The following is a 17,352-nucleotide window of genomic DNA, read 5'->3' as shown; positions in this document are numbered from 1 at the left end:
CCATCACAAAGCCCTGACCTCAATCCCATAGAGAATGTGTGGGCAGAACTTAAAAAGCATGTGTGAGCAAGGAGGCCTACAAACCTGACTCAGTTACACCAGCTCTGTCAGGCAGAACGGGTCAAAATTCACCCAATTTATTGTGGGTAGCTTGTGGAAGACTACCGAAACGTTTGACCCAAGTTCAACAATTTAAAGGCAATGCTACCAAATACTAATTGAGTGTATGTAAACTTCTGACTCACTGGGAATGTGATGAAAGAAATAAAAGCTGAAATAAATCACTCTCTCTACTATTATTCTGACATTTCACATTATTAAAATAAATTGGTGATCCTAACTGACATAAGACGGGGAATTTTTACTAGGATTAAATGTCAGAAATTGTGAAAAATTGAATTTAAATGTATTTGGCTAAGGTGTATGTAAACTTCCAACTTCAACTGTACATTCCTGCAGACAGCATGACAACTGCACTCTCCCTTAACTTGAGACATCTGTGGCATTGATCATGCTGTTTATTCAACTTCTTGATATGCCACACTTGTCAGGTGGATGGATTTTCTTGGCAAATGAGAAATGCTCACTAACAGGGAAGTAAACAGATTTGTGCACAAAATTTGAGCTAAATAAGCTTTTGTAAAATTTCTGGGATCTTTTTATTTCAGCTCATGAAAAAGGGGATCAACACTTTACATGTAGCATTTATATTTTTGTTCAGTATAATATGGCAAAACATCCTAGCCTATTAGAGGGCATGGAGAAGATTCTACCATATTGGTTATACCTATCCAATTCTCCCAGGGCTGAATCTCAATAGTCTAATGTGGCTTCCTCCCAGGGCTGAGTCTCCACAGTCTAAAGTGGATATCTTCTCTCCATCTGCACTGATCTGAAAACTACAGGATAGGTCAAAGCAGTATGGCGGATGCCTTCTGGGATTTTGTTTCCTCTGTCCAGCTCTTTCACGTTAGTGCAGAAGAAAGGAGACAGCAGATGCAAATGAGCTGTTAGTTAAATCTGGTGCAACACATTTCTCAGTATACTGACACTTATGTTTTTGAACATTGTCCCTGTTCAAGTAAATGTAATGACAATGAGCGGCAGCCACTTATAGAGATGTGCTCTTAGTTTCCATGGCGTCTAATAATGACAACTGAAGTGGGAAAGGGGGTACCTAGTCGAAGTGAATGAGACCGACATTACAGGCCTGCTACCCAGGCTATGATTGAGAGGGGCTAAATTATACAAAGATAGGGTGATCTATTTAACCTATTGGCCTGAGAGAGAGAGAGAGATTCAGCATATCCAGAGGTAGAGAGACACTTAAAAGGGCTTATCGCCCTCTAATGGACTTGTTGGCGATCGATCAGCATTCAAGGGTAATAATCCAAACCACAATGCACTATCGGCAATTCAGGAGATCCATTTACCTTCTCTATGTTCTCTTACAGAGCTTCAAGCTCTCCAAGATATTGCAATATTCCAATATTGAAAAACATTATTTTATGACATTGAAGAGTCAGTATAAATCTATATTTCTCACTTGAATGTACAGAGATAGTTCTGACATTCATAAACAGTTTTATCACCAGATTTATATGCCCAGTGCGTTATTGTCATAACAGCCATATAAAACTATTACAAAGCCATAAAATCTTAATCTATTAAAATGTCCCCCACACTTCGCATACAACATCACTGCCAATTCTAGTACTTCAGGTCAGAGGTCATCTAAATAAGGTGTGAACAATGGCAGGTCATAGTAGTAGTATTGTGTGGAGAGGGCAAGGGAATACTGAGCCTTTGATGTAGCTCTACACGCTCTCTTCTCCCTCGTGGACCTATCACCTGGTTGCCATGATAACCACCCTCCCACCACACACAAACACACACACACTTCTCTCTGTCTTTCTCACTGTGCGGGCATGCCAGGCCTTTATTCAACTTGACCAGAAGAGAAGCGTAGCATGTGCAAAACGGCCTGCACAAAGCCCTGGCCAAGCAAAACCCTTTGTTGTCCTCCTGTTTAGTCTCTCTACAGCCAAAGCCCAGAATCAGCAGTGCCAACAGTTGAAGGAAAAGTGCCCACCCAGCAAAAGCCCTAAGTCCTCCATTGTGTGTCCTTTGTGTGGCAAGCCTCGCGATACTTTCCGGCACGGCCCCGGACGTATATATTGAGGTGTCCAACTTTTTTACTGTTACACTTTACTTGTGGGCCAGGTTGGACAGTATCCAGTGGAAAATGTCGCAGTATTCTGGAAAGGTAAGCTGCACCTGGGTCTTCCTGTATACACACAGCATCAGGTAGGTTATCACTGGGACATAACTGAATGGACAGCCAGGCCAGGTCCCCTTTGAAAAATAGGTATTTGGACCTCAATGGGACAACCATGTAAAGGTTAGAGAGAACTCCAGCCAATAAACATATAGGTTTGGGAGTGTATGCATTTAACAGGTAGTGTAGGTGTGATAAAATGAGTTTGGTAATTTGGAGGCAATCCCTGGTGAAAATGTGAGATTTGGAGATTGTTCTAAACAGTGCCATAATTCTGTTTGTCTTGCTGGGAGAAATGTTAAATCTGTCAATGGAGTTAAAAGATTATATCTAAAAGAGCAAGTCCTGGGAGCATTTCATGTATTTATTTGATTTAAACTATCAGTGGCCAGTATGGATAATTAGTTGGTGGCTGGCCAATAGGAATAGACATACCATAGTCTTGTATGCATACTGCTGCTAAAGCCAACTCTAGTCTTTTAATAACTATAGTTGGTTTCAGCACATAAATACAGCATGGAAACAAGACTGCATGACAAAATCTGGAAAGCTGAAGCGTTCTAGTTTCCACGATTAGAAATGAAAAGGTAACATCCAATTGAGCCGACATATGCAGCGTTTACCTTGAATGAAGTCTACTCTAAAGCGGAAACATGGCGTTTAAATTTCAATCACGCTGTAAAGCTGAACTTCCGCGATGTGGATTGAATAGACACTCCAGTGACAAAGTGTTCATCAAGCCTCTAGGCTGGGATCCAAACTCAATCGCTCTGGACCGTTTCACTACATTTGGCTAAGTGAACAATAAAATGAAATGGAACAATGGAGTTTGCATCCAAAGACTATCCCACCAGGACTTTGGTTCAAATACTTTTTGGAATCGTTCAAATACTTTAAGCGTTTGCTTAAGCCTGCCTGCAGTGGCAGCTGGGTGGGGTTTGCACTTTTGGGATTTTTCTATGGGTTGCATTGCAACAGGCAAGCTCAATCAAGCCAGTTTATAGTATAATGATATTAAATATTATTTGAACCCAGGTCTGTTGGATCCCAGGCTATCCTACCTCGACCTCCCCACCCTAACTAATGAACTGTGGTGTTAACCTCACCCACCCAACACAGATCACCTTCTACGAGGGAAAATGCTTCACCGGCAGGCAGCTGGAGGTCAGGGGCGACTGCGATAACTTCCAGGACCGAGGCTTCATGAACCGCGTCAACTCCATCCGTGTGGAGAGCGGCGCCTTCTGCTGCTTTGACCACCCCGACTTCAAGGGACAGCAGTACATCCTGGAGCACGGCGAGTACCCCGAGTTCCAGCGTTGGAACAGCCACAACGACCATATGGGCTCCTGCAAGCCCATCAAGATGGTGAGAGATGGGGTTAAGGGTTCCGGATTGTTGGGATAGGGGTTAAGGCTTAAAGGGATAGGTTAAGGTTTGAAGGGAAAGGGTTAAGGGTTAAGAATTTAAGGGACAGGGGTTAAGGGTTAAAGGGACAGGGGTTAAGGCTTAAAGGGATAGGGGTTATAGGCTAGGGGGGTGCTATTGAGGATAATGAGTGGTTACGTTATAGAGCCATTTTCTACTTTAACTCAAAGATACTTTAGATTCTTCTGGCTCATCTTCATTATAATAGTATTCCGCTGTTGAAAAGCGTGTATGAAATCCAAATGCAGACTCATGTTAACTCCTCTCCTCTTCTACTGTGTCTTGCAGCACGGTGAGCACTACAGAATGGAACTGTTCGAGGCCTGTAACTTCTCTGGCCAGTGTGTGGAGATCTGTGATGACTGCCCATTCCTGCAGAGCCGTGGCTTCAGCAAGAGCTGCATCAACTCCATCAAGGTCTACGGAGACGGAGCGTAAGTAACACACCTCTAACCACAGACTGCAATCACACACAAGTAAAACTGTGAAATCAGAGATAAACACAAACAGAGAGATACATTTACAGTGATTAAACATTTGGATCTATTTTTGTTGAGCTAAGATATCCAACCTTTTAGCATGTGTTAAGTTGGAACATAATTGTAACACATATGCCAACGATCTAGCAGGTAAAGCGTAGACACTGCTGAATTCATAAATAACTAATTCCACTATTCACAACTGTGGTCCCAACTGTTATTTTCCAGGAGTGAGTTGAATATTAAAGGGGAAGTTCATTTCTAGATTTGACGTAATATCCTGATAACATCATTAAATTACACATAGATATATTTAGGCCATTACTGCGATTCCATCTTCTCTAACAGTGTGTGAAGTGAGCAGATGTGTGACCATTTCTAACCTGTCTGTTTCCTTCTGTAGCTGGGTGATGTACGAGGAGCCTAACTTCCGCGGCCGCATGTACATCGTGGAGAGAGGAGACTACTGCAGTCACAACGAGTGGCAGGCCGAGGACCCCAACATCCAGTCCATCCGTAGGGTGGTCAACTACTTCTAAACCTCTTCCCCTGTCCCGCCCCAGACCCCGCATGGACTGTGACTTTCACCATTCTAGAAATGTACAATAAAAAAATACATTTAAAAAACATAATACCAAATGTATTTTTATCGAACACTTGCCGTGTTATGTTTCTGTGAGATACGTGTGAGTGTACGAGGGTCTATATAGAGCAGTGGTTTTCAACCTGGGTACTAGGACCTCAGGGGGTACTTGGGAAGACTCATTAAGAATATAGGCTTAACGATTGATTGCACATGAGGGGGTACTTCGAGAGCAAAACATCTGGGGTAAAGTACCCCAAAAAGGTTATGATTAGATAGCACAGGAGGTTGGTGGCACCTTAATTGGGGAGGAAGGACTCGTGGTAATGACTCAGTGGAATGGTATCAAACGTGTTTGATGCCATTCCATTTGCCCCGTTCAAGACATTATGAGCCATCAGCAGCCTCCACTGGTAGTTACATACTGTATAGAGCACAGGCATAGGAAAAATACATGTTCATACTATCACTCATTCACAACTGTGAATAATGAGGCACAAATACATATTCATCGCAAAGGAGTATTTATTGTATCTAATAACAGGTTCTTAAATTAAATGCAAATGACTTTGAAACAAAAGGCAACCTGAACTATATGGCACTAAGACCAGTCATGTATTGTCATATTGGTAATCAAACTCCATGAAAACCACAACTGAAATAAAAACTGAATTTAACCAACTTAATTTCTTGATTAAATTACTTAAAGGGATCTCGAATACTAAAACAGAGCACGAAGACAAATGTATTTCAGTTGGAGAAACATTTTGTACACAAATCCCTTTACGATACAATTATAAGCCTCACATTCTAAACAGGGTTGAAATCTCAAATATTAACCTTCAAATAATCCAAGTGGTGAGAATGGGGAGAACCCAGTCCCCTCTAGAGCATAAACCAGTCAGCAGATTAACTTTCTGATTTCCTTTTTTGATTGATGTTAGCTCACTTCCTTACAAATTATTTCCAATCTGTTTCACATGTTTAAATGACAATTAACACTTTAGTACAAAAAACAGAATGTAAAAATGTTGATGTATCGCTATGGGGGAAAAAAACAATAACAAACCTAATTTGGGGTCTAAAAACACCGAAATCAAACACCCTTGTTTTAGGACGTGGTGGAAGTGCTTTAAAAATGGCCGCCGGCTGGGCGGCGCTTTAGCTGGAGGGGGTACAGTTCCTGTGGAGGTAGGACTTCATCTGAGCTATGACCTCGCTCTCCTCCTCCAGGGTCAGGTCCAGGTAGTCTTCTTCATGTCGGGGGATGTCCTCCAGCACCTCATTCACCAGGTCTACGTCCATAGGGTCCTCCCCTTGGCTCCCAGAGCCTGGACACACCAATGGACAAGTGTCATGTTCATTAGGACTCTCCTTTGGGGATTTGGGTATAAATGGCATCCTGGTGCCTTAAGTATCAGCAGCATATTGAATGCCTCTTTCTCACATAGACCCCTCAACAGTGGAACACTAGCCAGTGTATGTGACAATAAAACAGATTTTTTAAAATTACTTATTCAATAAGACCTGTATTGTTCTATTAACGGAGTAATGAGAGCGTGCATCCGTCTGTTCATCTGCATGCTTCTCTGTGTACGTACGTGTGTGAATGTGAGTCCTACCTGCGGACTCAGAGGAGGTGCTGGGCTCCTCGGACAGTGAGGAGGGGGGAGAGGGGGAGAGCAGCTCTGGGGGCAGGACCCCCTGGTTGTCCAGCAGCAGCTGGGTGGCCCCTTGCACGTCTCCCCCCGTCAGCCTCAGTGCAGCTTCGGCAGCCTCCGGCTCAAAGCCCAGGTATAACAGCTATGCAGAGGGAAGGATAAGGTACCATACTAAACTGATAAACATACCTTTTATACTGAAATAGTGACGAGAGCGAGTGAGTGAGCGAGAGCTCGAAAGAGGTAGGGGATGTTACCTGCTCAACCTTGGATTGATCTATGGGGAGCTCTGTGTTGTGGTTGGTTACAGCAGCAGACTCAGCCTGGGTGGACTCTAGAAGAATCTAGGGGGAAACAAGCAAACAAGGATCAAGTAATACAAAAAAAATACATATTAGCAAAGTATGCTAGCCTGCACCTACACTCTTCTGCTAGCTAATGTTGCTTCATGGCTCTGGTTATGGGAACATGTGATGGTTGGCATATCCTCTTTCATGGCGTATTGAGAAACAATGTGTGTTTTTGCAGTAGCGGCGACTGCCTCTCACCCCATAGGCTCTGTCCATGTCCCCATCTGCCTGATGGAGGGCCCGGGCAGCGTCTCTCTTGGAGTAACCCAGCTCTCGGAGGGTGGCCAAGCCCTCCATACGCCTCCTCCTCCTCTCCCTCTCCTGCTGTTTCATCTCCTCCCTCTCCTGACAGGGACAGACAAAACCATAGAATTACACTCAATATGGCCACCGCTCCACCCATCATGGGACACTGACTTGAATAGTTCTAGTAAGTGTATTTCTATTATTATAACAGTCCTGATAACTTAGTTGCTATTAGGAAATGTTTCGTATCATCTGCAACTACATCAAGTGAGAGCGCTGGTCCCTTTTTTCCACCACTGAGTGCCGGCCCCACTTTCCCTACTATGGGACTTATTTAATTCATAGAAATATAATAACTAGAATGGACATTACCATTCAAGTCAACATTGCGTCATTCTATTGCTCAGGGGGGACCCACCTGTCTCCTGTGGGTGATGTGCAGCGCGGCCTCGTCTACGTTGCCGTGGCAGGCCCTCAGGCCTAGACGGGCCTCCTGCTCAGAGAAACCCAGACCCATCAGCCCTGTCATCTTCCCTGGGTCCAGACACAGACGCCCATACAGGTCCTCCACCTATAACACAGCAGGAGTAAGAGGTAGAATCAGTAATATGACATTATATTATAGTGAGGTGCCTCCCTGCTTATAGAAATGTTGTTGTTAATGTCTGAAGACAAGACAATCTGGAAGCAGGACTCCAGATTGTACAGCCAGATGATGTACTGTACCCGCATTAGCTTCTGTGTGGCCTGGTGTTCGTTACCATCCAGGTACGCCAGTAAGCTCTGTAGGAGGTACAGCCTGAGGAACAGCACCTCCTCTCGTCCTGTGTTTCCCTGAAAACCAAATTAAATTAATAAAATGTACTATATTACAACTTTTATGAAATTCAGATCGACAAAGGTGCCTAGTGGGTAGGGGCTAGCCGTTGTTTGTTAACAGAGCCATAGACCAGTGATGGTGGTTCATCACCTTGATCTGCATGAGCCTCTGCTGCTGCTCTCCGTAGCACTTGAGGAAGCAGTCCTCGGCTCTCTGCAGCCTCTGCTTGCCGTCGTCCAGGCAGGACAGGGCCTCCAGGGCTCTGTAGCACCACACGATGTCCAGCTGCAGTACTGCATAGTTGTCCACCGTGCTCAGGAGCAAGGAGCCACATGTACTGTGGAGAGATACACAAAATATATATCTTACATCAGTCTTAATAAAATCTAATGGATCGGAGGAACTGTACAATTGTATTAGAGGTGAAACAGAACGTGTAGTAGAAGTCGTACACATTCAAAGTCAAATGAAATGATAACACCATAAAATGATCTAACATTTTTAATCAGACATTGACGGTTTTAACCAAAAGTTAAATGTGTGTTTTGACCAATATCTGCTTCGACAAAGGATTTCTGTGATTGTAGCAGAAGGTGTTTTACCCAAACTGGTCGTCAGCTTGCAGCAGGTGGCACAGAGCAGCGTCGTACTGTTTCCTCTTCATCAGAGCGCGGCCTTTCTCGTGGAACCCCATGGCTAGAATCAAAGCCTGAGGACAACAATCACACAGCATTAGAAATAGTCAAGAGTTTGTGTGGTGTGGAGTCACAATCAGTGGAGGTTAAATTCACACAGAACACATGGCAAGAATCATAGTTACCATTCAAGCCACACGTTGTGTGAGCTTGCTGTCCACTTGTACTGCTTATCATGGCAGTTATGAATATAATATTGCTCATATGTTCATGAGTCCTTTGTCTAGACTACCTTTTTCTCTCTGTGAGGTATTTTCAGAGGGTTCCCCTTCTGATCAGCAATCTCTAGGAATGGAGTTGTAGCTGGGTCATCGGTGCCATCTACAATGACAACCAAACCACAGAACCACCATAAAACAACACTCCTGTAGCGTTGTGATTGAGGTTAAATGCAGTATGAGGGTCTTACTGAGAGGATCTGGATGCCTAAAATGACAACCAAGCCAAAGAACAAGCATGAAGTAATATTCCTGTAGCGTTGTGATAATTGTGATTGTGTTTAAAAGCAGTGTCTCACTAACCTCTCTCGGAGAGGATCTGGAAGCCCTTGTGGGTTCTCTGGAGACTCTGGTCCTGGGTTTTCTTCTTCTCCTCCTCCTCCACCATCTGTTTCTTCCTCTCAGGCTCGCTCACCCGCAGAACCATAATCTTACTGTTGTTCTTCACGTCCTGTTCATCCAGACGCTTCTCTGTGAAGAGAAACCGTTTCAATGCTTGCAAAGTTGAGAGAAAAAAATAAGAAACCTGCAGTGCTCTTGCTAGTATCACTGCTCTTTATTATAAACTTTACGTATCGGACTTAAGGCCTTCGTCAGAGCTTTTGCATGCAAAGCTGAAATTACCAAACATAATGAGAGTTCATATGCATTGATTAGAGGGAGGGTTGTGGCAACTAGGCCTAAATGGAACTTACCAGGAGTCAGTGTCTTCCCATTCAAAATTAACTTGATGTATTTGAGTCCATATTGTTCAGCAATCCTATACAAATGTAGGAAGAAAGTAGCACTGTATAGCTTTGTGCCATTAGACATAATAGGCCTAATAAGACACTTCACCCACTGATTACGTAAAAGATTGACATTGTGATGGCCATTTTCACTTACCTAGCCATGATATCTTGTGCAAGGACATCCAGTTTAGTCTCTAAATAGTTCTTCTTCTTGACATCCTAAAGCAATCAGGTAAAAATCTGGAATTACTTGTTTATTTTCTGTAGGGTGTGTCAGGGAAAACACACCCACCAACCCTCAAACTCAAAACACACACACAAACCTTTTTCCCGTCTTTAGGCAGAAGAAGTTCCAACGTGGCCACAAATGTCTCTCTATAGGTCTTATTCCCCATTCCTCTCTTTACTGCTTGGGATCTGATGCTCTCCAAGGCACTTGCCACTTCAGACACAGAGAAGCACACAATGGCTGCATAGTTCACTGCAAGCTGCTGTAATGACAACAGTGATAAAGACAGACACACAGACAGGCATAGTTAAAAACTATCACACAAATCTGACTCATAGTCAGGTGACAGACCAACCAGCTGAATGTACATCAACACAGTTAGAATGGCTATAACTTCTAGCTAATGTTACCTGCAGAGGTTGCTGTCCTGCCTGGTTGTATTCTGTGGTGTAAGGTGGGTTCCAGAGCTGAATCTTATCTTGTTTTAAAAGATTTACCAGCTTTGCCTGAATATGCATCTCAGCCATTCTCAAAACTGTGAAAGAAATATGGTAGGAAAAGTGCAAGTGAACAGCTAGCCCGCAAACAATAGGGGAATTCCGCAGGATGAAAAAGTACGAAAATGTATGTACTCACTACTGTAAGTCGCTCTGTATAAGAGCGTCTGCTAAATAACTAAAATGTAAAATGGATGAGTAGAACTAACTAGCTACAGTAGGTAGAGCCAACATTATTGTATGCTAACTACGCAGTCGCAAACAACAACAACAGCTGCGACGCGGTCCCTAGCGCACGCAGGATAAATACGACACATTCGTTGTTTCAGGTTTATTTAAAGATTTACCAAATTAATGATTCAGTCACGTTGGAAGTGTTAACCTTGTCGCCGTATTATTTTGATAGGAACGTGTTGAAACGAGGTTTTTAATGTTATTCTTCTCTTTCACTTCCGTACTAAGGTAAGTCACGAGGTCCAATTTGTCTTCGCTCCCTACTCGGTGGCAAAGCACATAACTTCTAGAATGTACACCACAAGTATTGCTTAGCAAGGATTGCTTAGCAGGACAGGAAAATGGTCCAATTCAGTTATCAACCAAACATCCCCGGTCATCCTTACTGCCTCTGATCTGGCAGACTCACTAAACACACATGCTTTGTTTGTAAATGATGTCCGAGTGTTGGGGTGTGCCCCTGGCTTTCCGTACATTTAAAAAAAAAAATGCAATCTGGTTTGCTTAATAAGGAATTTGAAATTATTTATACTTTTGATACTTAAGAATATTTCAAACCAAATACTTTTATACTTTTACTCAAGTAGTATTTTACTGGGTGACTTACTTTTACTTGAGTCATTTTCTATAAAGGTGTCTTTACTTTTACTCAAGTATGACAGTTGGATACTTTTTCCACCACTGCTGAGTGTTGGAATGTTCCCCTGGTTATCTGTAAATTATGTCTGAGAGTTGGAGTGTTCCCCAGGCTATCTGCATGTCCCCAGTGAAAGTTGCACCCATGGTTTGGGTTTAGATTAGGAGATGGCTCGGTCCTCATTTTATGATGCTACCAACACGATTGGAGTTTAGCCTACAACAAAATGCAGAGAGAGACTGACACAAATGACAACACAGAATAGTAGAAGCAAAGGAAAGAACATCAAAAGAATGGTACCTTTTTAAAATGACTCAGACAAAGAGTTTTGATGGGATGTTTTAATATTCAATATGCATGTAAAAGTAGCATACTGTACAAAGATATTTAATCACTGCATCATCACACTGTCTGCACATTCCATCTGGATTGCTGGGATTAATCTTACTGTATGACAATAATAGGCTATGCACACCAGAGAATAATCAGCCATTTTCCACTCATTTGTTCAGTGGCACACAGTCCTGCAGACTCACTGGGGGAAATATATTCCCTTCTCAAACAAACACATTTAGGCTCCAATGAGATGAAACTCAAACGTTAACATAGAGGTCTAAAACAGGGTAAGGCACAGCAATACATGACATTATTAACATGTAAATGGCTGCATAGCAAATGTCCTTATAGCAACTCAACAATATTGTTTTTAATGCAGAAACATAGAACACATATTGTACTATAGCAGACTCCCTCTCTTATCAGAATGATGTGTACATCCCAAGTCTCCTGGCAGCCTCTGACTTCTTGGGCCCTTTTCTCTGGGGGAAGGGGTAGTGGTGAAGGGGGCTGGAGGAGAACAGAGGCGGCTGCTGGCCCCCAAAACTCAGTTGTCTGGACAAAACGACTGGGGCTGAGAACTTCTGGGAGCCTGAAATGCTGTTACTGGTACTCAACTCTTCAGAATGGATGGAAGTAGAATCCCCCAAGACTTTGTCACTGGACGTCTCAGGACAGTCCTCAGAGAGCGAAGTCAAACTGGAAGAATTGCTGCCGGTGAATGTGGGGTTTGGATGAGATGCTATGATACCGTTGGTCCGTCGGTGGATTCCCAAGTGTGTGTACCATGGGGTTATCTCCAGGTGCCTAACGAAATCAATCTCAGCCTCTGACACCGTCCTCTTCCTCTCATGTGTGCTCTTCATCTCCTGGTTGACCGGGACCATGTTGACCAGGGCTTTCCCACTGATCTCTGTTGCGTCATCAGCTGATACTGTTGGGGAAATAGAATAGAAAAGTAAACACAGGGTAACAGACATTTGCAATCAACCTTTCAGCTCAGAAAAAAAATAAAAAATAAAGTGCTTACTTATGTAGTCATGTTATTGTAACAAAAATATAACTTGTGTTCAAATGACACCACACACACACACACACACACACACACTTCCAGAAGCCTATAGCCTAGCCAGCAGATCTGACCTTCTTGCTTACAGCTACATTAGGTTTGGATAGACTTCCTGTACATATTACCTAAACTACCTCTTACCCTTGTACATTGACTTGCGCTGGTACTCCTTGTATATGGCCTCTTTATTGTGATTTATTGTGTTACTATTTTCAACGAGCAAATGTTCTTACTTTTTACTTCTGCGTTGTTGGGAAAGGGCTCATAAGTGAGCATTTCATGGTAAAGTCTACACCAGTTATATTGCATTGGCGCATGTGACAAATACACTTTTATTTGAATGGGACTATTCTAAAGTACAAGACATTTGTCATCCCTGGATTGAGGTATGTTTTCTGAACAATATATTGCAGGGGCTCCACAGGTGTTCACAAAAGATGTCTGTCCGCCCCTGGCGCAGCTGTAAGGGTCAGGTCTACTGGCTACCTATAGTCTACAGTAACTGCCATTTTTGTTGTTGAAAGCAGACGGATCAGGATAATCTGTTGTATGAAGAAACAAAAGTAGCCAAGACTAATTCAGTCAAAACTACTGAAATTCACATTATATACATCCATTATAGATACAAAAGACCAAGGATGCAGAACATCGGCGACAATGTAACATCAGCTTGTTGCCAGACAAACTTTAGACAAAACTGGTTGTGTGCATGCCAAGCTCGCACAGCACTCATCGAAAGAGTTGCCTACCTTGTCTGAATAAAACCACCCGGGTCTTTTGTTTCTCTTTAGTGCAGTTGTACTGTTCTCTCAAAAGTGCAATGTCCTGGTTCATCCTGGATCGGTTCGCGACAATTTCGCGTTGGTCCTCAACCAAATGACTCAGGTCTCCGGCTGTTTCCCTACGACTCCAGGATCTTATCGGTTCACAGGAACACGTCGAATTGCAACAGGAGCACCAGCGCGACAACATCCTGTTTGCATTGACGACCTATTTAGATTTTTATTTCCCCAATCAAAAGAAGGCACAACTGACAGAATGAAAAGTTGCCTATTTAACTGCCCGCCGCATGTAGAATAGCCCACGGCACTGTCTGCATCTGATTAGGTGTGTAGTGTAACCTGTGTACAGTGGTTCTGCAGTTTAACTGATGTGCAAACAACTGAGGAGAACTGAAGTTTAGCCTTTTCTTTTACAAAAGACCAAGTAGTTGCAGTGCAATGTGTAGTTTAGCTAGTTATGGTGAAAGGTGAAAACTGCTTATCTGTATGATAGAATAAAGTAAAATAGGTGAATAGGTTAGTATGACTTGATATAATACAATATTATAAAGTAATGCATACAGTAAACTATGCTACACAAACATTGAGTTACCTTTGAGTCTTCATACTATAGAATCCAGTACGTGGGCTTTTTAAAAAATGATCTGTAGTCCTAACAATCTAAATTGATTAACATGTTTATGCATTATGTTCTGGAAAGATCTTTTGAATGGCACTGGCACACAGTATATTGACACAACAGTGTTGTTGAAGTTGTGGGTGAGTCCTGCTTTGGAGGGGTGGCATAAATGGATGACATGGTGACACATCTAGCAGGTGTATCTGCGCTGTAAAACCCTTCACAGGAAATCTGCCCTCAGTTTAATGTTTGGCAATTAAGTCTATTCACACATCACTCCTTTGCTCCATTAATACTGCCTGGAAAATGGATCTTTCTCCTTACTAAAGCATTAAGGCATGTGTTTCAAACATATCAGTAGGCCTACCACAGGGATTTTCTATGCAAACACTCCCTCTTCCATGAATTGTTCAAAGAGACCTGTGGATTTCCTGTTTCTGCAAAAGAAGCAGCGGCCTGCTGATACAGCAAATTAAAGAACCCAATGGGGGGGGGGGCTCTCTCTCTAAAGAGAACTTTTGATTTAAAAAAGTAATCAGAATAGCCGGTAATGATTGACATGAATAAAGCCAAGGACAGAGTAGTGACTGCGCAGTCAAAAAGTGCTCAATCAAGCGTGCACATTCTATAGGAACGCACCCCAGTGTACTGTAGCTCGCCAGTCACTACACCACCCACTGCAAACCACATCATTTCAATGTAGAAAAGTGGGTAATATTCGGTTGAGATGTACATAGTGCAAGTGATCAATACGGTATGAAATTCTGTTCAGATATTTATATTGTGAAGATCTCCACAGATCTGTAACCTTTGCATGCTATCTTGAACATGCACACGTTCTACGATTACATAATATGACTTTAATAGTTACAGTAACCTCAGAAATGTGGCAAAGGATGGGTTAGTCATTTTAAGGTTGAATAAAAACTGTTATATTTGTTTGTAAGATAGCCTTAACCTTAGGATATTTACTGTTATTACAAGTCATATCAAATTGTGTTAGGTTGACAATGCAACCAAATATCAACATTTTAAAGAAGATCTATGTAATCCATGCATAGTTTAATTTGAGCCACTGGCTTAATTTTAATCTTTAACTTTTTGGAGGGGGTTTAGTTGGAGACGTAAATCCAACATATTTGTTAATTTGTCGACAAGTTATAATAGGCTATTTACTGTATTGCAAAAGTGATGATGAATTGTGTTTGGTTGTTAGTGCAACCAAATTTCAACATTTAAAGGAGATGTATATGTTTTGTCACTGACTTAGTCTGATTTTAATTCCAGTTTGTCTACAAATTAATAATTGATATGTTGGATTCACCTCTGCATCTCAAACAAAAATTAAAGAATAGGACTAAATCTAATTAAACTTTAAACGTTTAATTTGATTTAGTCCTGTTCTTTGACTTAGATTTGTGGTTGAAATGGAGACGTGAATCCAACATATTCATTATTAACTTGAAGATTCAATTTGACATCAACCGAAGCTTGAAACCCTAGGCATATACAGTGCCTTCGGAAAGTTTTCAGACCCTTTGACTTTTTCCACATTTTGTTACGTTACAGCCTTATTAAAAAATGTATTAAATAGTTTTTTCCCCTCATCAATTTACACACAATACCCCATAATGACTAAGCAAAAATAGGTTTAGACGTTTTTGCTAATTTATATGAACAACAAAAAAATATCACATTTACATAAGTATTCAGACCCTTTACTCAGTATTTGTTGAAGCACCTTTGGCAGCAATTACAGCATCTAGTCTTCTTGGGTATGACGCTACAAGCTTGGCACACCTGTATTTGTAAGCATTTCACTGTAAGGTCTACACCTGTTGTATTCGGCACGTGACAAATACAATTTGATTTGATTTGGGGAGTTTCTCCCATTCTTCTCTGCAGATCCTCTCAAGCTCTGTCAGGTTGGATGGAGCATTGCTGCACAGCTATTTTCAGGTCTCTCCGGAGATGTTCGATCGGGTTCAAGTCCAATGACATCAAATCAAATGACATTTTATTCGTCACATGCATTTAATTCGTCACATTACCGTTAAATGCTTACCTTACTTACAGGCCCTTAACCAACAATGCAGTTTTTTAAAAAGTAAGTAAGAAAAATGTGCTAAATAAACTAAAGGAAAACTAGTAACACAATAAAATAACTATAACGAGGCTATATACAATGGGTACCGGGAGTCAATGTGCAGGGGTACAGGGGTAGTCAAAATGATTGGCGTTAATATGTACATGTAGGTCTGGGCAAAGTGACTATGCATAGATAATGAACAGAGAATAGCAGCTGTGTGTGTGTGTGTGTGCGTGTGTGTGTGTGTGTGTGTGTGTGTGTGTGTGTGTGTGTGTGTGTGTGTGTGTGTGTGTGTGTGTGTGTGTGTGTGTGTGTGTGTGGTGTCAATATGCATGTGTTTTTTGTGTGTGTGATGGAATGTCAGTGTAGTATGTGTGAGTGTGTGGTTAGAGTCCAGTGTGTGTACATGGAGTCAGTGCAAGAGAGTCAGTGCAAAAAAAATAAGAATAAACTAAGGGGGTCAATGTAAATAGGCCTGGTAACCATTTGATTAACTGTTCAGCAGTCTTATGGCTTGGGGGCAGAAGCTGTTGAGGAGCCTTGTTCTCCCAGTGTCGGCGTTCCGGTACCGCTTGCCGTGATAGTTGCAGAGATAATAGTCTATGACTTGGGTGGCTGGAGTCTTTGACAATTTTTCGGGCCTTCCTCTGACACTGCCTGGTATAGAGGTCCTGGATGGTAGGGAGCTCGGCCCCAGTCATGTACTGAGCCGTACGCATTACCCTCGGTAGCGACTTGCGGTCGGATGCTGAGCAGTTGCCATACTGGAACCAGTCAGGAGGCTCTCGATGGTGCAGCTGAATACCCTTTTGAGCATCTGAGCTCCCATGCCATATCTTTTCAGCTTCCTGAGGGGGAATAGGCATTGTTGTGCCCACCTCACGACTGTGTTGGTGTGTTTAGACCATGATAGGTCCTTAGTGATGTGGACACCAAGGAACTTGAAGCTGTCAGTGAAGACACTTGCCAGCTGGTCAGCACATGCTCTGAGTATGCGTCCTGGTAATCCATCTGGCTCAGCGGCCTTGTGAATGTTACTCGGTTTAAAGGTCTTACTCACATTGGCACACACTGTCATCCAGAACAGCTGGTGCTCTCATACATGGTTCAGTGTTGATTGCCTCGAAGCGAGCATAGATGGCATTTAGCTTGTCATGTAGGCTTGCGTCATTGGGCTGTTTGCAAGCCCTGCCACATCCAACGAGCATCAGAGCTGGTGTAGTAGGATTCGTTCTTAGTTCTGTATTGACGCTTTGCCTGTTTGATGGTTCTTTGGAGGGTGTAGCGGAATTTCTTATAAGCGTCCGGATTAGTGTCCCACTCCTTGAAAGCGACAGCTCTAGTCTTTAATTTAGTGTGGATGTTGCCTGT

The 17,352-nt window shown here is 42.4% G+C and overlaps 3 protein-coding genes across 5 annotated transcripts; 1 reads left to right on the top strand and 2 right to left on the bottom strand.

Annotated features, from left to right (window-relative positions):
• Positions 1-1,985: 1,985 nt before the first annotated feature.
• LOC106579661 (gamma-crystallin N-B) lies at positions 1,986-4,839 on the top strand. Its single transcript, XM_014159796.2, has 4 exons — positions 1,986-2,266; positions 3,398-3,646; positions 3,995-4,140; positions 4,589-4,839. The coding sequence occupies exons 1-4, from the start codon at positions 2,246-2,248 to the stop codon at positions 4,722-4,724; spliced, it is 552 nt and encodes a 183-aa protein (XP_014015271.1). The 5' UTR covers positions 1,986-2,245; the 3' UTR covers positions 4,725-4,839.
• A 436-nt stretch (positions 4,840-5,275) lies between these two features.
• Positions 5,276-10,842, bottom strand: nub1 (negative regulator of ubiquitin-like proteins 1). 3 transcript variants are annotated; one of them, XM_014159694.2, is made up of 15 exons: positions 10,563-10,842; positions 10,129-10,253; positions 9,813-9,980; positions 9,644-9,708; positions 9,454-9,518; positions 9,062-9,229; positions 8,773-8,861; positions 8,448-8,554; positions 7,996-8,182; positions 7,752-7,859; positions 7,444-7,596; positions 6,978-7,124; positions 6,687-6,773; positions 6,391-6,571; positions 5,276-6,099 (listed from the first exon to the last, which is right to left on the bottom strand). In XM_014159694.2, the coding sequence occupies exons 2-15, from the start codon at positions 10,243-10,245 to the stop codon at positions 5,930-5,932; spliced, it is 1,812 nt and encodes a 603-aa protein (XP_014015169.1). In that variant the 5' UTR covers positions 10,246-10,253; positions 10,563-10,842; the 3' UTR covers positions 5,276-5,929. The 3 variants fall into 3 exon arrangements, with proteins under 3 accessions (XP_014015169.1, NP_001167273.1, XP_014015168.1); NM_001173802.1 differs by having other exon boundaries at positions 6,370-6,571; positions 10,563-10,658; XM_014159693.2 differs by lacking the exon at positions 10,563-10,842 and adding an exon at positions 10,355-10,552 and having other exon boundaries at positions 6,370-6,571.
• Positions 10,843-11,412: 570 nt separating this feature from the next.
• LOC106579662 (uncharacterized protein C9orf152) lies at positions 11,413-13,663 on the bottom strand. The gene is made up of 2 exons (XM_014159797.2): positions 13,241-13,663; positions 11,413-12,356 (listed from the first exon to the last, which is right to left on the bottom strand). The coding sequence occupies exons 1-2, from the start codon at positions 13,461-13,463 to the stop codon at positions 11,845-11,847; spliced, it is 735 nt and encodes a 244-aa protein (XP_014015272.1). The 5' UTR covers positions 13,464-13,663; the 3' UTR covers positions 11,413-11,844.
• Positions 13,664-17,352: the final 3,689 nt, after the last annotated feature.

This window comes from Salmo salar, chromosome ssa19 (assembly GCF_905237065.1).
Source record: "Salmo salar chromosome ssa19, Ssal_v3.1, whole genome shotgun sequence".
NCBI classification, from domain to species: Eukaryota; Metazoa; Chordata; class Actinopteri; order Salmoniformes; family Salmonidae; genus Salmo; species Salmo salar.
Note: the sequence above shows the minus strand (reverse complement) of the source record. Positions and strands in the feature narration are given on the sequence as shown.